At 45.7% G+C, this 23,966-nt stretch overlaps 1 protein-coding gene across 4 annotated transcripts in view; it reads right to left on the bottom strand.

Annotated features, from left to right (window-relative positions):
- LOC142303692 (uncharacterized) overlaps nt 1-23,966 on the bottom strand; it is a 172,288-nt gene that overhangs the window by 71,811 nt on the left and 76,511 nt on the right. For 3 of the 4 annotated variants that reach the window (XM_075345298.1, XM_075345327.1, XM_075345309.1), the window contains exons 3-4: nt 20,652-20,828; nt 7,604-7,727 (exon numbers count right to left, since the gene is read on the bottom strand). In XM_075345298.1, the coding sequence (XP_075201413.1) occupies nt 7,604-7,727; nt 20,652-20,828 (301 nt within the window). The remainder of the gene's footprint in view (nt 1-7,603; nt 7,728-20,651; nt 20,829-23,966) is intronic. The other variant, XM_075345319.1, reaches the window with a different exon arrangement.

The following is a 23,966-nucleotide window of genomic DNA, read 5'->3' as shown; positions in this document are numbered from 1 at the left end:
CGCCCCCCATGATAAAGATTGGAATTGCAGAGGTGCAGAATATCAATAAAAAAGCCACCCACAACATAATATCACAGGAGGGGGCGGTTGCTGGCATTAAACCTGCACACTAGTAGGATGTGACATAGGGCATCAGTTACACAGGTACGTGCAGTGCACAGTGTCTAGGCCACAGCCTATTGATAATGCCCTTCTCTTAGATCAGGCTGGCTGCCCAGCACCACAAAAGTGCACTGACATAAAGGACAGACATCCCAAGGGGCTGGCTGCATCCTGCGGAAATTGTGGTATTGGTCATATTTTGGCCATAATACATAAGCTTGTAACCCATACGTTAAGGGTCCCCACGCTTACAAGTCTCTAACTGCATTAAAATAACTCACTAACTCTTTCGTATAAGTTTATTTTGATTATGTCCTATGCCCTATGGTGAGTTATTTTAATGTAGTTAGGGACCCGTAAGAGTGGGGACCCTTGACATGTGGGTTATGAGCTTATGTATTTTGGCCAAAATATGACGAATACCTCACATTAGTTATCACTTTATATCATTTTATATATATATATATATATATATATATATATATATATATACATATATATACATATATATATATATAGTGCCTTGTGAAAGTATTCGGCTATGATAAAGCTAGACAGATAGGGGCTTGTATTCTAAAGCTGGGGAGACCCAAGCTTAATGGGAGCCCCTTCCCTACTAAAAATAGCAGCCTGCAGGCGCCAAGGATTGTTGCATGTTACAAACCCAGAACTTTACCTGGCTCTTGCAGAATGCCCTGGTGCGGTGGCAAATTGGGGTACTAGGGGGTTAATGGCAGCCCACAGCTGCCACTCAGCCCTGGATTAGTGATGGGAAGGGTCTATGAGACCCCACACCACTAATCCTATAAGGAAAAAGAAATAAAACACAAACACACAGAAAAATTCATCATTTAAATTTTTTTTTAAAAACCACCCTCTTTCACCAATTTATTAACCCCCAAATCACCCAGGTCCAATGTAATCCACCCTATGGGGTCTCACAATGTTTCCAGCTCTGCTACATCTGAATTCACTGCAAGCGCCATAGAGCATGACTGCTTGCTGTGAGGATCAGGCAGAGGCAGAGACTGAGCCGCAATCAGCGGTGATGTCACTTATGTTATTTGTGGTCACAGGTGGAGGTTCCCCACTGCCCTCCACCTATGACCGCAGGTAACCTGACCTCTGGGGACCTCAATGAACTCTCACAGAGAAATCTGGTGCAAACATTTCAGCACCAAATTTGCACCTTTTGGAAGAAAACTGCACCAAAACAGCATCAGAACTGTTTTTTGTGCGTTTTTTTTTTTTTTGCCAAGAGATAAAAATATGGTGCTGAAATATTTACATCATATTCCTGCACCTAATCTACACCTCCTAGTGAAAAATCACGTTACTACAACATCATACCGAATGCGGTGGTGATGCATTTTTTTGCCAGGGGGTGTAAATTGGATGCAGCAATATGGTGTAAAAATTTTACTATCAAATCTGCATCTCTTGGCAAACGCCCCCTCCCCCCCCGGAGTTTTCTTCCGGGAGATTCAGATCTATGAACTTAGTGAGAGTTCATTGAGGTCACCTGAGGTCAGGATACCTGTGATCACAGGTGGAGGGCCGTGGGAATCTTCCCCTGTGACAACTAACCTGAGTGACGTCACCGCTGATCGCTGCAGCTCATTCTCTGCCTGAACCTCACTGCAGGCAGTCATGTTCTATGATTGCGCGCTGTGTCTTCAGTAATGTAGCAGAGCTGAAATCATTGAGGGACCTCGTGTAGATTACATTGGACCTTCAGGGGTGATTTGGGGGTTAATAAAGTGGTGAAAGAGGGTGTTTTTTATCTTTTAATTCAAATAAAGGATTTTTTCGGTGTTTGTGTTTATGTTCCCTTACAGATTAGATATTGGGGGTCTCATACTCCTTCCATTTCTAATCTAGGGATTAGTAGCAGCTGTGGGCTGTTATTAACCCCGTATAATCCCAATTGCCACCGCACTAGGGCAATCGGGAAAAGCCTGGTAAAGTGCCGGACTTGTCTAATCTAATGGATTTGGTAATTCTGGGCGGCTGCAGGCTGTTATTTTTAGGCTGGGAGATTCCCAATAAGCACTGGTCTCCCCAGCCTGAGAATACCAGCCCCCAGTTGTCGGGCTTTATGTTGGCTGTTTATCAAAATTGAGGGGGACAGCACGCTGTTTTTTTAAGTTATTTACTTAAATAATTTTAAAAAAGCCGCATGCGGTTTCTCTTCTTTTGATACACAGCCAAGATAAGCGCATGGCTGGGGCTGCAGCGTGTAGCTGTATGCTTTATCTGTGCTAGTATCAATACAGGGGGGACCCTATGCCAATTGTTTTAATTTATTTATCACCAGTATAAGGACAGACAGCGTGTGTGAATCCAATCAATCACAGATGCTGTCTCAGAGGGTGGGGGCGTGATCCAGTGGCAGCCAGAGACACCGGTTGAAGGGGAAAGCAGTGAGTATGCATTAGTGATAAGTGTTGGACCCAGAAGTTGCGCGGCAGCTGCGGGGACGCGGTAAGCATGTGCTGCTTTAACCCTTTTTATTTTCTATTTTCTTTCTTTTACAGCCCCCTACACCATTTTACAACACATCACTTTTTCCTCCCATTAAATTTAATGGGTGTGGCTAGGATTCTTGATCCGATCACGATCGCAGGTGGGATCAGCGATTCTTAACCGTTTTGATTCTTAGCAGGATCGCTCATCTCTAGTTAGGACAAGTTTGGAAAAGTTAGCCCTTCTGGTCTGATTCCACGGAATCACACATTAATAAAAAATTACTTCTGGTTATGATTGAAAACAATCAGAACAGGCAAGGTATAACAGCTGACCCCTGAACAATGGGCACACAAGCCCACACATTTAATGGAAGAAGGTAGCTGGTATGATGAACCACATTTTACGTCCGAATGAGCAATCCGGTTTGCTTCTCACACTACTAGTAGGAGAACTCAAGGTAGTGTGGTAAATTTCAAATGGGAAAGACATTGTTTTTTGGATGGATGTAATCACCTACGTTGGGTAACCATGAGACTGTGGTTTAACAGACAAGCATAGTGACCCTAAAAATCTGGTAGAAGACTAAAGAGATGATTCCAGGAAACGATCAGTCTCTGCTGTACTACATTCCCTGGCAAAAATGATGGACTCACCTGGCTCTGAGGATGTTCATTCAGGTGTTTAGTTTTGTGCCATGTCTGTGATCTGCTTTTTTTTAAACAAAAGTAAAGTAATTTCAAATGGCAACTTTCTGGCTTTAAGAAACACTAAAAAAAATCCTGAAAACATAATGTGCAGCCAGTAACCGTTACTTTTCAAGACCAAACGGGGAAAAATTATAGAATCAATCCATTATGAGGAAAAAATTATGGAATCATGAAAAACAAACAAAAGAAGACTCCAATACATCACTAGTATTTTGTTGCACCACCTCTGGCTTTTATAACAGCTTGAAGTCTCTGAGGCATGGACTTAATGAGTGACAAACAGTCTATGCATCAATCTGGCTCCAACTTTCTCTGATTGCTGTTGCCAGATGCCAGATCAGCTTTGCATGTTGGAGCCTTGTCATGGACCATTTTCTTCAACTTCCACCAAAGATTTTCAATTGGATTGAGATCCGTACTACTAGCAGACCATGTTATTGACCTTATGTGTCTTCTTTAAAGGAATGTTTTCACAGTTTTTGCTCTATGGCAGGATGCATTATCATCTTGATAAATGATTAATCATCCCCAAACATCCTTTCAATTGATGGGATAAGAAAAGTGTCAAAAATTTCAATGTAAACGTGGGCATTTATTGAAGATGTAATGACAGCCATCTCCCCAGTGCCTTTACCTGACATGCTGCCCCATATCATCAAGGACTGTGGAAATTTACATGTTCTCTTCAGCCAGTCATCTTTATAAATCTCATTGGAACAACAGCAAACAAAAGTTCCAGCATCCTCACCTTGCCCAATGTAGATTTGCAATTCATCACTGAATATGACTTTCATCCAGTCATACACAGTCCACGATTGCTTTTCCTTAGCTCATTGTAACCTTGTTTTTTTTCTGTTTAGGTGTTAATGATGGCTTTTGTTTAGCTTTTCTGTATGTAAATCCCATTTCCTTTAGGCGGTTTCTTACAGTTGGTCACAGACATTGACTCTAGTTTCCTCCCATTCGTTACTCATTTGTTTTGTTGTGCATTTCCTATTTTGGAGACATATTCCATTAGGTTTCCTGTCTTGACACTTTGATGTCTTCCTTGGTCTACCAGTATGTTTGCCTTTAACAACCTTCCCATGTTGTTTGTATTTGGTACATATTTTAGACACAGCTGACTGTGAACAATCAACATCTTTTGCAACATTGCGTGATGATTTACCCTCTTTAAGAGTTTGATAATTCTCTCCTTTGTTTCAATTGATATCTCTCGTGTTGGAGCCATGATTCATGTCAGTCCTCTTGGTGCAACAGCTCTCCAAGGTGTGATCACTCCTTTTTAGATGCAGACTAACGAGCAGATCTTATTTGATTCAGGTGTTAGTTTGGGGAATGAAAATTTACAGGGTGATTCTATAATTTTTTCCTCATAATTGAGTGATTCCATAATTTTTCCCCGTTTGGTCTTGAAAAGTAACCATTACTGGCTAGCACATTATGTTTTCATGATTTTTTTTTGTGTTTCTTAAAGCCAGAAAGATGCCATTTGAAATTACTTTAGTTTTGTGCCATGTCTCTGATCTGCTTTTTTTAAACAAAAGTAAACAACTGAATGAACACCCTCAGAGCCAGGTGAGTCAGTAATTTTTGCCAGGGGTTGTAGTATGAAGGGACCATGCACTTGGGCCCAGACATCTTCTGATAAGAAGGTCCACCATACAGTAGGCCACAAACACTGTGCCATGTCTTGGTTAGAAGCTCACAATACAATCTTGCGGAGCTTCGGGTTACAGTAATGGTTCATCTAAAAGATTGTGCTGGCCTTCTCACCTACGTTAACTATCTCATTTATTTCCACTATCCCTACAAATTAGGCCCCTTTCACACATCAGTTTTTTGCTATCAGTCACAATCTGTCGAATTTTGAAAAAAAACGGATCCGGTGACTGATGCCGCTGGATCCATTTTTTTCATAGACTTGTATTAGCGACGGAATGCGATGGATGGCCTCACGTTTCATCCATCGTTCGATGGATCCATCGAAAATGATTTGTCCATCGGACGGAGACAACGGACAAAGTAACGTTTTTTGTCTATGTCGATAAAACGGACAGCGACGGATCCGTCACCGTTCGTCGTTTGGTATAATGGAAGCCTATTGTTATGGATGTGTCTGGACCTTCATGTGCTGCTGCTGGGACCAGGTGCAGAAGGGCCCGGCGATTGTTCATACATTAATGGACGCTGTCCCTTTAAAGGCTTGATTTAGCGTTTTTTTCTGTTTCATTGCCAGGTTGGAGGAGCCTTTCCTCCAGCTGGTAATAAGGGCCTTTATAACATGGGGCCTCCACTCCTCCAGTTGCAGGTTATACTCTTCACTTGGAGAAGTTGCTGCTCAGGAGTGCATGTGGCTTCAGACTACTGTTGCTGTATATTCTGAAGATTCCCTTTCAAGATAAGTTGTTGTTTTTCCTTTTTCCCCTTTTTGCTGTTAATTTCTGTGTTTCTTTTTCCCTCCGTGGATTGATGGGTGGTGGGATTTAGTCCTAGGGTCTGGTTAGGAGACGGGCACATTGGTGGGCCACACCTCGTAACCCACATGGGTACCTGTGGTTTGAGGGCTAGCGCAGGGCCCCCAAGTGTCAGGGTCAGCGCAGGAGCCCCCTGTCCCCCCCCCTTTGTGTTTCAGCCCCCTTTATTCCCAGGAGTCCACTTGCTAGATGTCTCTCCCCACACCCAGCGTGACACCTATGGACGCAGGATCCGTCGTAATCTGTCAAATAACGGAATCAGGTGACGGATTCCATTTTATTTTAACTGAGCATGCTCAGATGGGGTGTAAAAACACAGTTGGGCTGAAAAAACTGATGCGACGGATCTGTTTTTTTGACGTTTTTTACATCAAGCCAATGGATTGTGACTGATGGCAAAAAACTGATGTGTGAAAGGGGCCTTAGTTGCTATAATTTAACCTATACAATGTCCAAATAAAAATATATGTCAATGAGGAAAATTGGTGGTCTCCTTTTAGGAAGGACCCCAAGAATATGTTGTAGTAAATATGTCAGAATGGAGACATTGCGAAGAAAGTCACTGATGATTTAATGGAAGATGAGGGCTTATGAGACCGGCGAAGGCCATCACCAAGATATAGTCCTGATATAATGAAAAGTCTCTTGTATGGAAGAAATTCAGAAATTCTTAACTTTAGAGAGCACCTTTCATAAATCTACTGAGGTGCTTTCAATGTATGATAGGGCAGTCAGACCTGTCCTTACTGTGGACCACCAAAGGACTGAGGTAAAAATCCATGAAAACATGTATCTATAGAATGGAGATAATTATGCCCTGAAGGATGAAGTAATCCACAATGGTCCTGAGGAAGCCACAGAAAATGTGCACAGGAGGCATGGAAGCAAGCTTTATTATGTAGCTCTTTCATCTAAGATGAGGTACCATACCAAATGCTCAAAGGGGTGCTGCACTCGCCTATCCAAACAGGGGGCTGTATTTCAGGCAATCGTTGCTCCCCCAATACTCCTTTGAGTGGGATGAGAATGTGGGGGCAGTATTGAGTGTGGCTTTTCTTGGCAGACAGGCTACATGTAGATCCAACCCTTGATGTGCACAGGACCTTTGTAAGGAAATGTTTTCGGAGATCAACATCTGTAGCTGCTTTTATACACAATGAGAAGAAGCTTATCCAGCCTGGAGTGTTCATTTACTTCACAAGGGCTCAGTAAACTAGACATTATGCGCCTAACGCCTAAGCCACACGGAATGAAAATCGGTGAGAGTGGAGTGTGATAAAAAAATCGCATTCCACTAGGACCAATATTAGCCTGTGTGTCAGCGCACATGAGCGATTATTTTCTCAGTCCTATTCGGACCGAAAAAACAATCGCAGCATGCTGCGACTGTAATGCGATCCTGTTTTCTCTCGCACCCATTCAAGTCTATGGGGCAAGGGAAAAATCGCATTGCACTCGCAGTACACAGGTGTACCACGAGTGCAGGGCGAGAATCGCAATAGCCGGCTACGGAGGAGAGAGGGAGATAAATCCCTCCCTCCCCTCCTCAGCGTCGGCCACCACCCTCCGCAGCACCGGCCCGCCCCTCCTCAGTGCCGGCCCACCCCCCGCAGCTGAGGTTTGTTCGCATGATCGGACCTCAGTCGCAGGGACACTCGCAAGACACTCGGCTCTGCTGTACTGCCAGCGCGAGACGAGTGTCATGCGAGGGGATCGCAGTAATCCCCGTGTGGCCCCGACCTTATTCCTGTAACGTGAAACACAAGTAGTGGTGCTATAAATATGTACACTTCACACATTATCAGCAATATGAAAAACACATTAGAGTGTTGGCCATGATCTCCTTACCGTGAGATGCAAGATGCTGGTGTTCCTCCATCCAGACGTCCTTGTACTGATCCTTGTGTCCTTGTACATAATCCCACTCCTCCATGGAGAAATAGACAGTGACGTCCTGACACCTGAGAGGAACCTGACAACCAAAGAGACTAGAGATGAGTGAACCCGAGTGTGGTGGTGTGATATGGTGGGTTTGGTATTACTCGGTCTATGTTTATATTTTAACGGATTTTAGCAGTGTTGCCTTGTTGTTCTGTGTACAATACAGAAAGTTCAATACTTGAATTAGCTCATTTCCTGACTGTCCATTCATTACTCCCCTGCTCTCCAAATGCCAAACATCACCCCCGATAGTGCCTCCGTCTTCAGGGAGGCCTGAAAAACAGCCTATTTGTCTGCCTACTCCTCGATATAAGGATTGAACCTGAGGAGGACATAGAAGCAGTAGATAGATCCTTTGTGGGAAGCTGATGCTATGGCCAGCCCCCCAGAAAGACTTGGAGAAACCCTCATTACCCAAGAAAAAGGACAGCTGGAGGATTGTGACTCATCTGTGCGGCATTTATCCCATTACCAGACGATATCTGTGTTCCTAGACTATTTTACCCTCTGTGTGGTGGATTGTTTTATGGACCTTCTGGTTTGCTTAGAGTAAGGCTATGTCAACACGCTGCAGTTAATTTGTTAGGCCAGAATCACACTTGTGAGAGACTCTCGCTAGTCTCGCATCGCATCACCCGGCATGGCCGCACACTCCCCAGACAGGAGCGAGATGGCAGCATGTATTTCTATGCAGCTGAGAAGCTCCTGTCCAAAGAGCATCAGGCCGTGCCGGGTGATGCGATGCGAGACTCTCACAAGTGTGACTCCAGCCTTAACAACAAAACTGCACCTTCTGGCAGAAAAATGCACCTTGTGCCACAAAACACAACTAACAAAATGCATAGGTTTTTGCCGTGTTTTTGTCCCATGCGTTTTTTTAGTGAAAACAATGGCTGGAAGGGCTCAAAAGCGCAGGATAAAAACGCACAAAGAATTCACATGCTGCAGTTTTTTAGTCGACCTAAAACTGCAGGCAAAAAAAGCAACTTGCGCACAGCATTTCTGAATTCTCATAGACTTTGCAGGGAGGAGGAAAGACATGCAGTTTTGGATAAAAAACTGCACCAAAACAGGCAGCAAAAAATACAGTGTGCATGGAGCCTAAAGGTCAGGCTCGGATTGACCATAGGGCAATTTTGGCAAATGCCAGATGGGCCGGTCCCGGTAGTGGGCCGCTCTATCTGCAGTCACCGCCACTCTGCTCAGCAGTGTGCAGGCCGTGCACACACTAGCTGCAGCAGGACCAGAAGGCAGCGCGCTGTGCCGGTCAGGCTGTGTGACAGTGTGCCTGGCATGCACACACTGCTGAGGAGCGCGGCGGTGGCAGTACCGGTGACCGCAGCTTCCTCCTTCCTATTCAAATGTATTTGTGTCTTTCAGACGTAAATACATTTGAGCACTGCTCCGGGACTGGGCCCCGACCTGACGTGCAGCAATGTGATGAGATCAGCACCTTGCTGACGTCATCACACTGCTGCGGGCGCCACACAGGATACATCAGGCAGTGGTAAGCGCTCCATGGAGGAGACGAAGAGACAAGTTTAATGGGGATGAGTGGGGAGGGGCTGAGGACACATAACAGGGAACATTTGTGAAGGAACACAGCTTTGTGACAGGCAGAGAGGGAGTACTGTATTCCGAGGGAGGGGGGGAGGCAGGAGTGTGTAGTGATGGGGTACTGTAATTTGTGTGTGTAGCGGGTGATGGGGGTGCATTGTATTATGTCAGGGGAGGGGATAATGGAGGGTGCATTGTATTATATGTGTGGGGAGTGGGTAATGGGGGTGCATTGTATTTGTGTGTGTAGGGGGTGATGGGGGGTGCATTGTATTTGTGTGTGTGTGTGTGTGTGCGTAGTGGGTGATGGGGGTGCATTGTATTGTGTGTGTGGGGAGGGGTAATGGAGGGTGCATTGTATTGTGTGTGTGTGTAGGGGTAATGGGGGTGCATTGTATTGTGTGTATGTGTGTGTGTGGGGGGGGAGGTGTAATGGAGGGTGCATTGTATTGTATGTGTAGGGGTAATGGGGGTGCATTATATTGTGTGTGGGGGGTGGGGGGGTAATGGAGGGTGCATTTTATTGTGTGTGTGTGTGGGGGGGGGGGGAGGGGTAATGGAGGGTGCATCGTATTGTGTGTGTAGGGGTAATGGAGGTGCATTGTATTGTGTGTGTGTGTGTGTGTGTTTATGTGTGTGTGTGGGGGAGGTGTAATGGAGGGTGCATTGTATTGTGTGTGTGTGTGTGTAGGGCTAACGGGGGTGCATTGTATTGTGTGTGTGTGCAGGGGTAATGGGGGTGCATTGTATTGTGTGTGTGTGTGTGGGGGGGAGGGGTAATGGAGGGTGCATTGTATTGTGTGTGTGTGTGTGTGTGTAGGGGTAATGGGGGTGCATTGTATTGTGTATGGGGGGAGGGGTAATGGAGGGTGCATTGTATTGTGTGTGTGTGTGGGGGGGGAGAATTACAAAAGAGCAGTTTGGGGGGGAATATATAAATAATATTGATAATAATAAAGGGGAAATATAGGGGGATATTATGAGAGAAGCAGTGTGGAGGTATATTATAAAGAGAGCAGTGTGGAGGGGACATTATGGAAAGAGGCATCGTGGGGTATATTAAGGAGAGAGGCAGTGTGGGAGATATTTTGGATATGGGCAGTGTGGGGGGATATTTTGTGCAGGAAGCACAGCAATTTTTTATTCGGGGGCACAGCATGGGAGATATTTATATTGATGGGGCAGTATAATGATACTTTTATTTGTAAAGGTGCTGTGTGGGGAAGTGCTGCTGAAGAATAAAGAGGGAGGTCTTCAGAGACGAGCGGTGGGCATTAAACCTCATCATGGCGTCTGTACTGTGTGGAGACAAAAAGGATGGGATCGACTCAGAAGATGTCACCTATAAAGGTACCTGGATGTAAATGATTATTTGTGATATTGCCTGCGTCTTATCAGTATTGTGGTTCCTGTATGGTCCGCAGTCTGATAACAACATCTCCCAGCATCTCCTCACCATTGTTAAGGACAAGCTGGGAGTTGTAGATTCCAGCATCTTCCGAGCCTTACCATTGATTTGCATTGTAAAATACAGAACGTTTTCCGAGTGAAAAACACCAGAAGAATGGAGCGGTCACTGCTTTTATCACTTGGTGGTTTTAGAAACCTGAAGTGGGTAAAAGATGCTCAAAATCCTGAACCTGTGCCCAGTGATGAGATGCAGATGGTCATTCGAGTGTTTATCATACTAGTTTCCATGGTGGGATCTGACCCCAAAAATGTCATTGCATATTCCCTAAGTGGTATGTGTCCAAAATTATCACCAGTGACAACGACAGCTTCCCTGATCACCTATCTGTAGAATAAGTCATCAATATTAGATCGGGGGATGTGATTTTGTACCCCTGCCCATCAGCTATGTGACTACAGCATTATGTGGAGAGCAGCATCCTCTACATTATCTGCGAGACCCGTCTCTGTAGGGAAAATAGCGGTTTCACCCGGTCCTGCCACTAAGAGCAATAAATAGGTCTGAGCTGTAACACTGGACGCAGCCGTGACTACATGTTATTTGGTCGTGTTACACAATCTACAAGTGCACAAAGATATTAAACATTCACCACGCGAAAAGTGGCCTGAGCACCCCCAAATGCCAGGGCTGAATGCGAGTCCCAGTCCGGCCCTGCTAAAGGTTCTTGGGATTGTTCACTTATCTCTCGTTCTGTTGATTGTTGCTTCTGGAGGATGCCGTGACACTGAGGTTCGGTGTTTGGTGTTGGTACCGTGCAAAGACTTTACAATAACAAGTCAGAGTTCAGATATGTTATGTATGCAAACCACTCGCATTGCTGTGCTCGGGTACAATCGGTGCTGTGCTGTGCAAGATTCAATGTATGGCTGGCTGCAAGTGGACGGAGACCCTTACTGACTAATTAGTGACTTTCAAAGGGGTTCAGGTCAAGTCCGGGCCCCAAACCAAACTAACCTCAAAACTCCAGCTGCTCCCGCTGAGCCGAACTTCCACAGGTCCGCTCATCTCTTTAAGAGACCAATATCACCCAGAATCCTCCACTGTACACTGTATAATTTCCCAGCAGTCTCCTCTCCCCCATCATCCAGAATCCTACGATGTATACTGTATAATCTCTCTTCAGTCTCCTCTCATCTCTCAGAATTTTCCAATGTATACTGTATAATCTCCCAGCAGTCTCCTCTTATAATCCAGAATCATCCAGTGTACACCAGTGTGATGGTGAGATATGGTGTACTGTGTATCATGTTGTGTAGGTTCCTATTTAACTTGTGGTGCTCTGTCCATTACATGTATTATTATTTGTCCTGTCTGCAGGATAATAACCCACTGCAGTGCTTCTGTTCCTAGGAGTGGGGGAGGGGGCATGGAATCCACCCAAACTCTCTGCTTACCTATCGGATTATTCCATCTGGAGAAGGACAAGAGACAATCAGGAAGACTCCTCCTCTGGGGGAGAAGCTGTGGCTCTCCAGAGAGACCTGGACATTTTTCGCTTACTGGACTGTATTTGTTCCTGTTTACTCGAACGGATACATTTTTCGCTTAATGGACTGTTCCTAGACTATTTTACCCTCTGTGTGGTGGATTATTTTATGGACCTTTGGATTTGATTGGAATAAAAGGATCTTTGGATTGTTCACCCAGCTCTCGCTCTGTTGATTGTGTGGTACTGGAGAAGGACCCCGTGACAACTGGTGGCAGCAGTGGGATCAACAGAGCACAGTCCAATGAAGATATACCAACAGAGTGAGTACAGGAACTGGACTGCATCCAGTTTACAGGAGAGAGCCAGAGATCTGGGCCTGAGCTACCAGGGACTAAAGTAAAGAGGCCTTAAACTGATCTGCTGGTGGGTGCAAGCCAGTCCACCTCCTCCCAGATGTCTGACAGACAATCATTGGAGATGAGGATCCCTGTCACAAAAAGCCAGTAGTTGGTGTGGTTCTAAGAAGAGATGGCAGTTCTGGGCCCAGGTATATCTCAGGAGTATAAGCAGAAGGCTGCTCACCGAGCACAGCGGAGAAAAGAAGCAATGGAGTCCGACAGAGGGAGTAATATGAGCTGGAGTGTAAACCCAGCAATCCGGGAGCCTGTGCGGATTACACAAGCAAACTTCAAGCCATTTGATAAGTCTTCCGAAGAAGTGGAGGGGTTCTTCAAGGACTTTGAGCAGTGTGCCGTGATGGAGGTGCCCCGCTCCGGCTGGATGTCTTTGTTAGTGGGACTCTTGGATGGAAGCCGAGCAGAGGCTTATCGCACCATTGGCTCACAGCAAAACTGGGATTACAACATTGTAAAATGGACTATCCTGGAATACCATGCCATCACCCCAGACTCACATAGAGCACAGTTCCGGGACCTCCCATGCACCACGGGGGGATCGTTTAGGATGTACAGTATGCCCATAAGATGTCCCAGGCATGTCGAAGATGGCTGGAAGTGGAAAATGCCTTTACTGTGGAAGATGTTATACAGTGGAACCTTGGTTTACGAGAACAATCCGTTCTGGGAATGTGCTCGTAAACCAAGTTACTCGTCCAGCAAAGCAAAATTTCCCATAGGAAATAATGGAAGCTCAGACAATTCGTACCACAACTTGTGCAATGTCCTTTATTGTGCCATTCCACACACACACAAACACATACATATTATGCTCACCTTACCCTCCATTCCCTCACCGGCCTCCTGGTTCTTGTAGTCCGCAGGTATGTGTATCCGGTAACCATAGCGACCGATGCAGGAGTTTCCGCAGTCAGCACTTCAACAGCAGACGTCATGCGCAGGAGCCGCTTGCCTCTGATTGGCCAGTGCGCTGATGTCAAAGACATGAGCTGCTTGAATCTGATTGGTCAGCCTTTGAGAAGCGCTGACAGTGGATGTTCCTCCATCGTCGCGATAGTTACCCGATACACATACTGTTCCTGCGGACTACAAGAACGAGGAGGCCGCCGAGGGAACAGAAGGAAAGGTGAGCATAATATGTGTGTGCGCGTGTGTGTTTGTGCGCATTTGTGCGGACTGCAAAAGCAGGTTAGAGCGCAGTGAAAGTACGGAACCGGAAGTGTGTGCGGTGAGTATTTGCTCGTACAGCAAAGATTGCGCATAAACTGAGTTACAAATTTACAGCAAGCTTTGCTCGTATAGCGAAATACTCGTACACCAAGTTACTCGTAAACCGAGGTTCCACTGTACAGGTATTTCTTATAGAACAATTTCTTTACAAGTGCCCCTCAGAAATTCGGAAATGGGTCAGAGAGCGCATGCCGCACACCTTGAATAGAGCTGCAGCCCTGGCTGATGAGGCCCTTAGTATCCGACCGCAATGGAGGAGGCTTCTGGACAATAAGCCACAGCCTGCTCCTGCGCCCCGGCACCCTCAGGTTATTTCTGCCCCTCCACCCAACCGCAGGCCGATGAAATCCACGTGTCAAAATCCTGGGCCCCAACAGTTTCGACAACGCCCTGGGGGAATCACAGAGAGAAGACGTTATGGGTGCGGACAACCTGAGCACCTGCAATCCCGTTGTCCCGCAAGGACTCAGAGGGAGCCCCACACACCTCCATCTCGTCTGGTGCATCTTGTGCACTCCATCCCGCCAAAGGAAGAGCTACCCCCACCTCCACCGGAGTGGACCGCCAACCCCTGCACCATAGACATACCTTCTGGAGTTTACGGCCTCCAGCAATTGACCCCAAGCTATCCCGAGCAACGGCAACGCCACTCGCAGGATGTCTTAATTGAGGGATACAAAATGTCAAGATTTAGAGACACAAAGGGCTTCCTGACTATCGCTGATCCTCGTGTAGTTTGACCCAAGGCAATTCACCAGTGCCCTGGAATCCCCATTGTCCTAGCGTGAGGAACTCGCAAATATATACCACGAGCTTCTGTGCATTTGGATTATGGTTATTAGGAAAAACTGTTCTGGATTGGAGTTATGGGAGGACTGCCTGCCGATATCCTCCTGGGAAACGACATTGGAGAGTAAGGCCCCTTTCACGCATAAGTTTTTTTTCCATCAGTCACAATCCATTTAGAGAGAGAGACCATCTGTCGCAATCCGTCGCTAATACAAGTCAATGAGAAAAAACTGATCTAGCTCTGGATCAATTTTTTTCTAAAAGCGACGGATTGTGACTGATGGCAAACAACGGATGTGTAAAAGGGGCCTTACAGTGCCATTTTGTGGGAGCCATCACCCGACTACAAGCAATGCAAGCACAACATCATCAGGACTTCACCAGAGAGCAACTACCACAATCCCCATCAGAGTTGGTAAGTCATCCTTCCCCTGGTACTACATTGGGAGAGTCTTGGGATAGAGAGGAGTTCAGAAGAGAAACAGAAGGTGACAGTACCTTGCCAGCCCTTAGGTTAAGGGCAGAGACTGGGCATGTGGGTCATAATGGAGACTGCTTCACCTGTGAAAAGGGATTGTATTATTACAAAGGCCAGTGGCAACGACATCCCTTACGCTGCAACCAGGCAACTCATTATCCCCCAGAAGTACAGGGCACAGCTACTCCCCATGACATCCCCTTGGCTGGGCGTGAAGGCAGGAAAAGGACTTAAAGGAGACTCACCCAAAGTTTTTACTGGCCTGGCATCTCGCAGTCGGTAGCCTATTATTGCTGCACTTGCGATATATACCAGCGAATGCGGGATCCCGGTGCCTGACACAAGGTGCCTCTGCAAACCCTGCCCATATTTGAAGAACCATTTCAACGTGTAGCTGTGGACATCATAGGACCTCTAGCCCACCCCAGCTGGTCGGGGAAAAAATACATCCTGACAGTGGAAGACTATGCCACTCGGTATCCTGAAGAAATATCCAGTATTACAGCCGTAAAGGTAGCCGAGGCTCTCGTTACCATCTTTAGCCGGGTAGGCTTCCCCAGTGAAATATTATCGGATCAAGGGACTCAGTTTATGTCAGACCTGGTCCAGTCCCTCTAGCATACATGTGGAGGTCGAGCCATTCGCACTACTCCATACCACCCGCAGACCAACGGACTATGTGAGCGCTTTAATGGAACCCCCAAAAATATGCTGCGGTCTTTTGCTGACATTGAAAAGGAATGGAAAAATACCTGCCACATCTCCTCTGTGCATATTGAGAGGTTTCCTAGGAGTCCACAGGGTTCTCACCCTTTGAACTACTGTTTGGACGGAAGGTCCATTATCCTCTCACTCTTCTGAAGGAACACTGGGAGGCAGGGCTAAGAAGTTGGAGTCGGTGTCCATTTTGGTGGAGTTGGAGTCGGTATAAAATGGATCGACTCCGAAAATATATCATAAATTGGGTACAGTAGTTCAGTGCAGAATGTTCTGAATTTTTTTTCATAGGTATGTAGGGAAAGTTATGAAATGTCCTATAAATGTCTGTTCTATTCCTGATCTAAGGCTACATTCACACACAGCGTTTTTGCTGCATTTTTTGAGGATACGTTTTTCAGCTGCAAAAGCAGATCAGCTTTTTAAAAAATGCATCACCTGAAAGGTTTTTGAGCTCATAAATAATGTTTTCAATAGCAAAAGCAGATTCGAAAAATAAGAGACAATGCTTCAAACATAAGTACAATTAAACTGATGAATGAGACTAATGAACAACAGCTAGAAGAACATTTAGGATTCAGTATGTGTGAGATGGAGCCACAGTGCTGTTCATGTAACTGAGGAACACGCAGATATTACAACAGGAGAACAGCAAAATGATACTTTAGAATTAGATGATTTTGTTGAAGCTGCTTCAAAACACTTTCATATTCATCACATGCGCTGTGTTGTGCACACGCTGCAGCTGGCAATAAGAGATAGTCTGCAAGAGGGACATGCTGGAAATCTGATTGGAAAAGTGAGGAAATTGGTTATTGCCGCCAGAACTCCTAAAATTGATTCCATCTTGAAGACACGTGCTTTGAAATGAACAATTGTCGGATCAAGTCACTCGGTGGGACAGCACTTATTGAATTATTGAGCAATTGCTTGAACTAAAACCGTTTCTTATAGATATGGTGAACCCTCAGGTAAACCTAAATGAAGGTCAGTGGACACAGGTGGTTCAATTGAAGGAATTGCTTAATTACCCATTTACCGTGACTAAAAAAAACTACAAAAAAATTACAAGCTGAGGATTTAACTCCTGGCATTTTCATAAAGAAGTGGAAGAACTTGCTGCTTTGCCTGTCCCAAAGAGGAGGTTTAATTGCAGATGGCATTTCTGCTTCAATTAAACAGATGGAGACACAGCTGTTGGAAAATAAAATTCTTCTGGCAGCTATTTATGCGGACCCAAGTCATCCTATACTACTTGATGATCAACAGCTTACTAAAGGAAAAGAAGCTCTGACTGAGGTAGCAGTTAGGATGAGTGGCCTACAGGACTGCCAGGCGCAAGAGGACTTGGATCCTGACAATGCTACTGCTGCCATATCTTCATCCTCATCAGATGAGGAGTTTAACTTTGACAAGTATTTGGATGACATGGAGCAGGCAAAGCATTGCCGCAAGGAAAAAAATTTCACTCCATCTCTTATAGCAGCAGATTGACCATATTTCAGCAAAATTTTTCACTTGCTCTCAAAGAAATAGAAAAATTCAACGGTTCATCAAAACTGTGTGTGCATGAGGCAATTCCTTTATACCCGGAAATTGTTAGAGATGTTGCCCATGTGGTTACGGCTTTGCCTCCAACCCAATTGAGTGTAAAGAGGTTGTTCTCTAGCCTTAGTTATTTAATAATTTAATAATTATTAGGACAGATTTGAGATCATCTGTGAAGGGGGATCAGATGGAGGCAATTCTATTTCTTACAACAAATTCATACACTGCACAAATGTTATTTACTATGTTTTTGTTGCAAACTGTTTTTTTGCCACTTACATAGTTTATTACATAGTGTATATATATATATATATATATATATATATATATATATATATATATTACATGGTGTATTACATATTTACAATTATTTCATTATTAAATGTCTGGTGTTCACATTGTACTACAATAATTTTTTCACTAAAATATGAGCAATATATGTGGGAGTCAGAGGCAGAGTCGTGGAGTCGGAGTCGGAGTCGGTGCAAGCAAAATTGAGGAGTCGGAGTCGCAGGTTTGGCTTACCGACTCCACAGCCCTGCTGGGAGGGAGATGTCTCAGACTCCGGAGTGCCTGTCCTTCCCTACGTCCTGGAGTTCCGAGACTGTCTTACCCAGTTAGCTACCTTGACTAAAGAACACCAGCGAATGGCCCAGTCCAGACAAAAGACCTGGTATGACCGTAAAGCCAGGACCCGTGAATTTATAGAAGGACAACAGGTACTTATGATTATTGTTACCCCTGCCATCAAGTTTCAAGCAACGTGGGAAGGCCCTTATCAGGTTGTCAAGAAAGTTAATGACACTGACTACATCATTGCCTTGGACCCTAGTGGTCGACAAGAAAACATTGTCCACATAAATATGCTGAAAGAATATCATGACCAATCTCTGCGTCTTCTGGCCTTCTGCCACCCCCTAGTGATAACTCCGAGGACGGGTATCTCCCTGATCATCTTCAGGTCGCCCAAGCGGGAGGATCCCTGGAACAAGTGCCCCATGGCTCACATTTATCGGATATACAAAAGGATAATATTTTCTCTGTACTAAGACCAAGGGCTTCCGCTTTCTCCTTAAAGTAGGGGTGGATTACTCTCACCAGCCACCATGTGAAAAATTCCGGACAACGCCCCATCCAGCAGGCCGCCTACGGGGTCCCTGAGGCTGTTCAAGGCATGATAAAGCACGAACTGGAGGAGATGAAACAGCTGGGGATTATTCAGCCATCTCACAGCCCCTGGGCCTCTACTGTTGCTCTGGTCCCCAAAAAGGATGGTACAACGCAATTCTGTGTCGATTAATGGAGATTAAACGATGCCACAAAGACTGCTACTTACCCCATACCCAGGATTGATGAGCCATTGGATCGGCTAGCCAGTGCCCAATTTGTAACCACGCTAGACCTGAGCAAGGCGTACTGGCAGATATCGCTAATGGAGGACGCTCGGGAGCGCTCCGCCTTCATTACTCCCTTTGGACTACTTGAGTTTCTGAGAATGCCCTTTGAGATGAACAATGCCCCCGCTACCTTCCAGAGACTGGTGGATCGACTGTTGGAACAATGTCAGGACTTTGCCTGTGCTTATCTGGACGACATTGTCCTTTTCAGCACAACCTGGGAGGACTATCTTAAACACTTGGCCATAGTGCTAGACCATATCCTGACTGCAGGACTGACCATTCGCCTAGATAAATGCCAGTTGGAGATGGCTAAGGTACAGTACCTCGGACACAGAGTAGGGGGAGGGACCCTAAGGCCTGAGCCTGCCAAAATGGAAGCCATTAGTAACTGGTGTAGACCCTAGACTAAGAAGCAGGTACTTGCTTTTTTGGGAACTGCAGGTTATTATAGAAAATTTGTTCATGATTTCAGCACCTTGGCCAAGCGCCTAACCGACCTGACCCACAAGAGCATGTCTAGGAATGTCACGTGGACAACTGCATGCGAGGATGCCTTCTCAGCATTAAAGACCGCCCTCATCACTGCTCCTCTCTTGGACGCCCCGGACTATAAACGCAGGTTCCTCGTGCAGACAGATGTGTCCATATTTGGGATTGGGGCAGTTCTTAGCCAGGTGAACGCTGCTGGGGAGGAACAGCCTGTCACTTTTGTCAGTTGGAAACTACTGGATCGGGAAGTTGCCTATGCCACCATCGAAAAGTGTCTTGCCATTGTATGGGCACTGAAAAAACTGCAACCTTACTTGTATGGCAGAGACTTTACAATTGTGACAGACCACAAGCCCCTCACATGGCTGAACCGCGTGTCAGGGGACAATGGATGATTACTGTGGTGGCACTTATCCAACCCTACAGCTTCGCCATCCAATACAAGCAGGGAAGCCAACACCAGAACGCTGATGGACTATCCCAGCAAGAAGCACCATAGACTATCCACAGCTGAGCAGTATGGACTTAAATGAGGTGGCCAGAAGTCTGTGTAGAACTCATGGCATACTCACTTATTCAGAAGGAATATGCAATATAGCGCTGCGGAATATGTTGGTGCTATAGAAATAAAGATTTATTAGAAGGAGGGACAGGTTGTGATGTTGGGATATGGTAGGCTGTGTATCATGTTGTGTAGGTTTGTATTTTAGGTGTGGTGCTCTGTCCATTCTATGTATTATTTGTCCTGTCTGCAGGATAATAACCACCTGCAGTGCTTGTGTCCCTAGAAGTGGGGGACAAGGCCTGGAATCCACCCAAACTCTCTGCTTACCTAGGGCGATTATTCAGTCTGAAGAAGGACAAGAGACAAGCAGGAAGATTCATCCTCTGTGGGAGAAGCTGCGGCTCCCCAGAGAGACCTGGACATTTTTCTCTTATTGGACTGTATCCGTGTTCCTGGACTATTTTACCCTGTGTGGTGTGAATTATTTTATAGACCTTTTTATTTGCTTGGTATAAAGAATCTTTGGATTGTTTACCCAGCTCTCGCTCTGTTGATTGTGTGATATGGGAGAAGGACCCCGTGACACACTGTATAATCTCCCCACAGTCTCCTCTCATCGCCCAGAATCCTCCAGTGCGCACTGTATTATCTCCCAGCAGTCTCCTCTCGTCACCCAGAATCCTCCAGTGTACACTGTATAATCTCCCAGCAGTCTCCGCTCATCACCCAGAATCCCGCAGTGTACAATGTATAATCTCCCAGAAGTCACCTCTCCTCATTATCCAGAATCCTCCAGTGTACACTGTATAATCTCCTAGAAGTCTCATCACCCAGAATCCTCCAGTGTACACTGTATAATCTCCCAGCAGTCTCCTCATTACCCAGAATCCTCCAGTGTACAATGTATAATTTCCCAGCAGTCACACCTCTCCGGTCAGCAGCTCGGTGATCTTGTTGGTGAGTTCTAGGATCTTCTTCTCAGGTATCGGTGAGTGCAGGCATTCTGTGATGGGGTTCTGGCTCCTGCTCGTTCCTTCTGACTCTTGGAGATGGATGACGGGAGTAACATGGTCACGGGATGTTTTTCTCACTATTGTGTAATCCTGTGTAAGAAGAGAGACACTTAGGGAAAATAATTCCTTCCCGACTTCAGATCTGACATTCAGCATCAATTGCTGGACAACAACCCATAAAACCAGTAAACAAATTCTGCAATAGTAATACTCAGAAGTATGGGTTCCTCTCCCCATTAGAAGGCTTAGTGACTTCCTGATATAAAGATCCACAATCTTACTGCTTTAACAGTAGATGATCCCTTCAATGTTGTCTAGAAACTCTCTAATCTCTCCATTTACTGGATTCCTCCTTGCTACAGTTTACTATGGCCTCTTTGCTCTCATTCCTCCAGATTATACTAATTAAGTTCTTTAGGTTTCTCAAGTTCAATTTTTCTGATAAAGGGTTTGCACCAATTTTGACTATCCCATCTCCATAAGATAGGTTATAACTTCCTGACCCCATTAGGTTCTATCACTGGGGCCTCAAAAAGCCCCATTTTAATAAATCAGGTTTCCAGTAATTCTCAATGGGACTACCAGAGCTAGACGAGTATAACTCTTGGCTGATCATCAAGTGAGAATGAATGGAGGGGTAGTGTGCATGCTTCACCCTTTCAGCTTTCTTCTCCAGGTTGGTTGGGGGAGTGGTTTATCATAGGTCAGACCCCAAGGAATCAGTTATATCCAATTCATGCTATCCCCTATACTTTCAGATCCCTTTCCTTATAGAAATCATAGAATGATAGAGTTGGAAGGGACCTCAAGGGCCAACAAGTCCAACCCCCTGTGAGTGCAGGTTTTCCCAAATCATCCTAGCTATATGTTTATCCAGCTTCTATTTGAAGATTTCCATTAATGGAGAGCTCACCACCTCCTGTGGTAGCCTGTTCCACTCTGACCACCCTCACTATCAACGTTTTTCCTAATATCTAATCTGAATCTTCTTCCTTATAGTTCCATCCCATTGCTTCTGATATTTCCTTGTGCTAATGAGAATAGGCTGGTTCCCTGTGCACTGTGACTTCCTTTCAGATATTTGTAGATCGCTATTAAGTCTCCTCTAAAGCCCGCTTTACACGCTACAATATATCTTACGATGTGTCAGCGGGGTCACGTCGTAAGTGACGCACATCCGGCATCGTAAGGTACATTGTACTGTGTGACAGGTACGTGCGATTGCAATTGAACGTTAAAACGTTCATCGCATGCACATCGTTCAATTCCTAAAAATTGAACGTCAGATTGTTCATCGTACCCGGGGTAGCACACATTGCTGTGTGTGACACCCCGGGAACGATGAACAGATCTTACCTGCGTCCTGCGGCTCCCGGCCAGCAATGCGGAAGGAAGGAGGTGGGCGGGATGTTTACGTCTCGCTCATCTCTGCCCCACCACCTCTATTGGCCGGCTGCCGCGTGACGTCGATGTGACGCCAAACATCCCTCCCACTCCAGGAAGTGGACGTTCGCCGCCCACATCAAGGTTGTATGGATGGGTAAGTACGTGTGACGGGGGTTAATCGTTTGTGCGGCACATTCAACAAATTGAACGTGCCGCACATACGATGGGGGCGGATACGATCGCATACAATATCGTATGCGAAATTGTAACATGTAAAGCAGGCTTTAGCCTTCTCTTTTGCAAACTAAACATTCCTAGTTCTTTTAGCTGGTGTCCATAAGACATGGTTTGCAGACCTTCTACCATCTTGGTTTCTCTTCTCTAGAGGTGCTCCAAAATATCGATGTCTTTTTTGAATTAGGGCCAAGAATTGTACACAGTATTCCAGGTGGGGACTGACCAGGGCAGAGTATAAGGGAATAATGAGCTCTCTTGATCTAGATTCAATGCTTGTCTTGATACATCCCAGAATTATGTTGGTTTTTATTTAACTGCAGCACCACATTGTTGAGCATAATAGTAGATTCCAGATTCAACATGAGCCAAGTCCTTTTCACCAGTTCTATCACTTAGTTTTATTCTCCAGTCCTTTTCCCCAGCGCCATCGCTTAGTTTTACGCTCCAGTCCTTTTCCCTGATGCTATCGCTTAGTTTTATGTCCCAGTACTTTTTCCCGGTGCTATCTCTTAGTTTTATGTGCCAGTTCTTTTCCCCGGTGCTATCACTTAGTTTTATGCTCCAGTCCTTCCTTTTCCCTGATGCTATCGCTTAGTTTTATGCTCCAGTACTTCTCCCCATTTTCCTGGTGCTATCGCTTAGTTTTATGATCCAGTCCTTTTCCTCAGTACTATCGCTTAGTTTTACGCTCCAGTCCTTTTCCTCAGTACTATTGCTTAGTTTTACGCTCCAGTCCTTTTCCCCAGTTCTATCGCTTAGTTTTATGCTCCAGTTCTTTTCCCCATTTTCTATGGTGCTATCGCTTAGTTTTATCCTCCGGTCCTTTTCCCTGATGCGGTCGCTTAGTTTTATGCCCCGGTCCTTTTCCCCGATGCGGTCGCTTTGTTTTATGCTCCAGTCCTTTTCCCCGGTACTCTCTCTTAGTCTTATGCTCCAGTCCTTTTTCCCGGTGTTGTCTCTTAGTACCGGGGAAAAGGTCTGGAGCATAAAACTAAGAGACAACAACAGGGAAAAAGACTGGGGCATAAGACTAAGAGATAGCACTGGGGAAAAGAATTGAATTCTAAAACTAAGAGATATTTTTATGCTCAAGTCCTTTTCCCAGGTACTATCTCTTAGTTTTAGAATCCAGTTCTTTTCCCCAGTGCTATCTCTTAGTCTTATGCCCCAGTCCTTTTCCCCCATTGTTGTCACTTAGTTTTATGCTCCAGTCCTTTTCCCCGGTGCTATCTCTTAAGCAGGCTTTACACGCTGCGATCTCGCAAGCGCTACCCGCCCCCATCGGTTGTGCGACACGGGCAAATCGCTGCCTGTCGCGCACAACCTTGCTTACCACCGTCACACAGACTTACCTGCCTTGCGACGTCGCTCTGGCTGGCGAACCGCTTCCTTTCTAAGGGGGCGGGTCGTGCGGCGTCACAGCGACATCACACGGCAGCCATCCAATAGAAGCGGAGGGGCGGAGATGAGCGGGATGTAAACATCCCGCCCACCTCCTTCCTTCCGCATAGCCGGTGGAGGCAGGTAAGGAGATGTTCCTCGCTCCTGCAGTGTCACACATATAGCGATGTGTGGTGCCGCAGGAACGACGAACAACATCGCTAA

Source organism: Anomaloglossus baeobatrachus, chromosome 1 (assembly GCF_048569485.1).
Source record: "Anomaloglossus baeobatrachus isolate aAnoBae1 chromosome 1, aAnoBae1.hap1, whole genome shotgun sequence".
Lineage (NCBI taxonomy): Eukaryota > Metazoa > Chordata > Amphibia > Anura > Aromobatidae > Anomaloglossus > Anomaloglossus baeobatrachus.
This window is presented reverse-complemented; position numbering and strand designations above follow the sequence as displayed.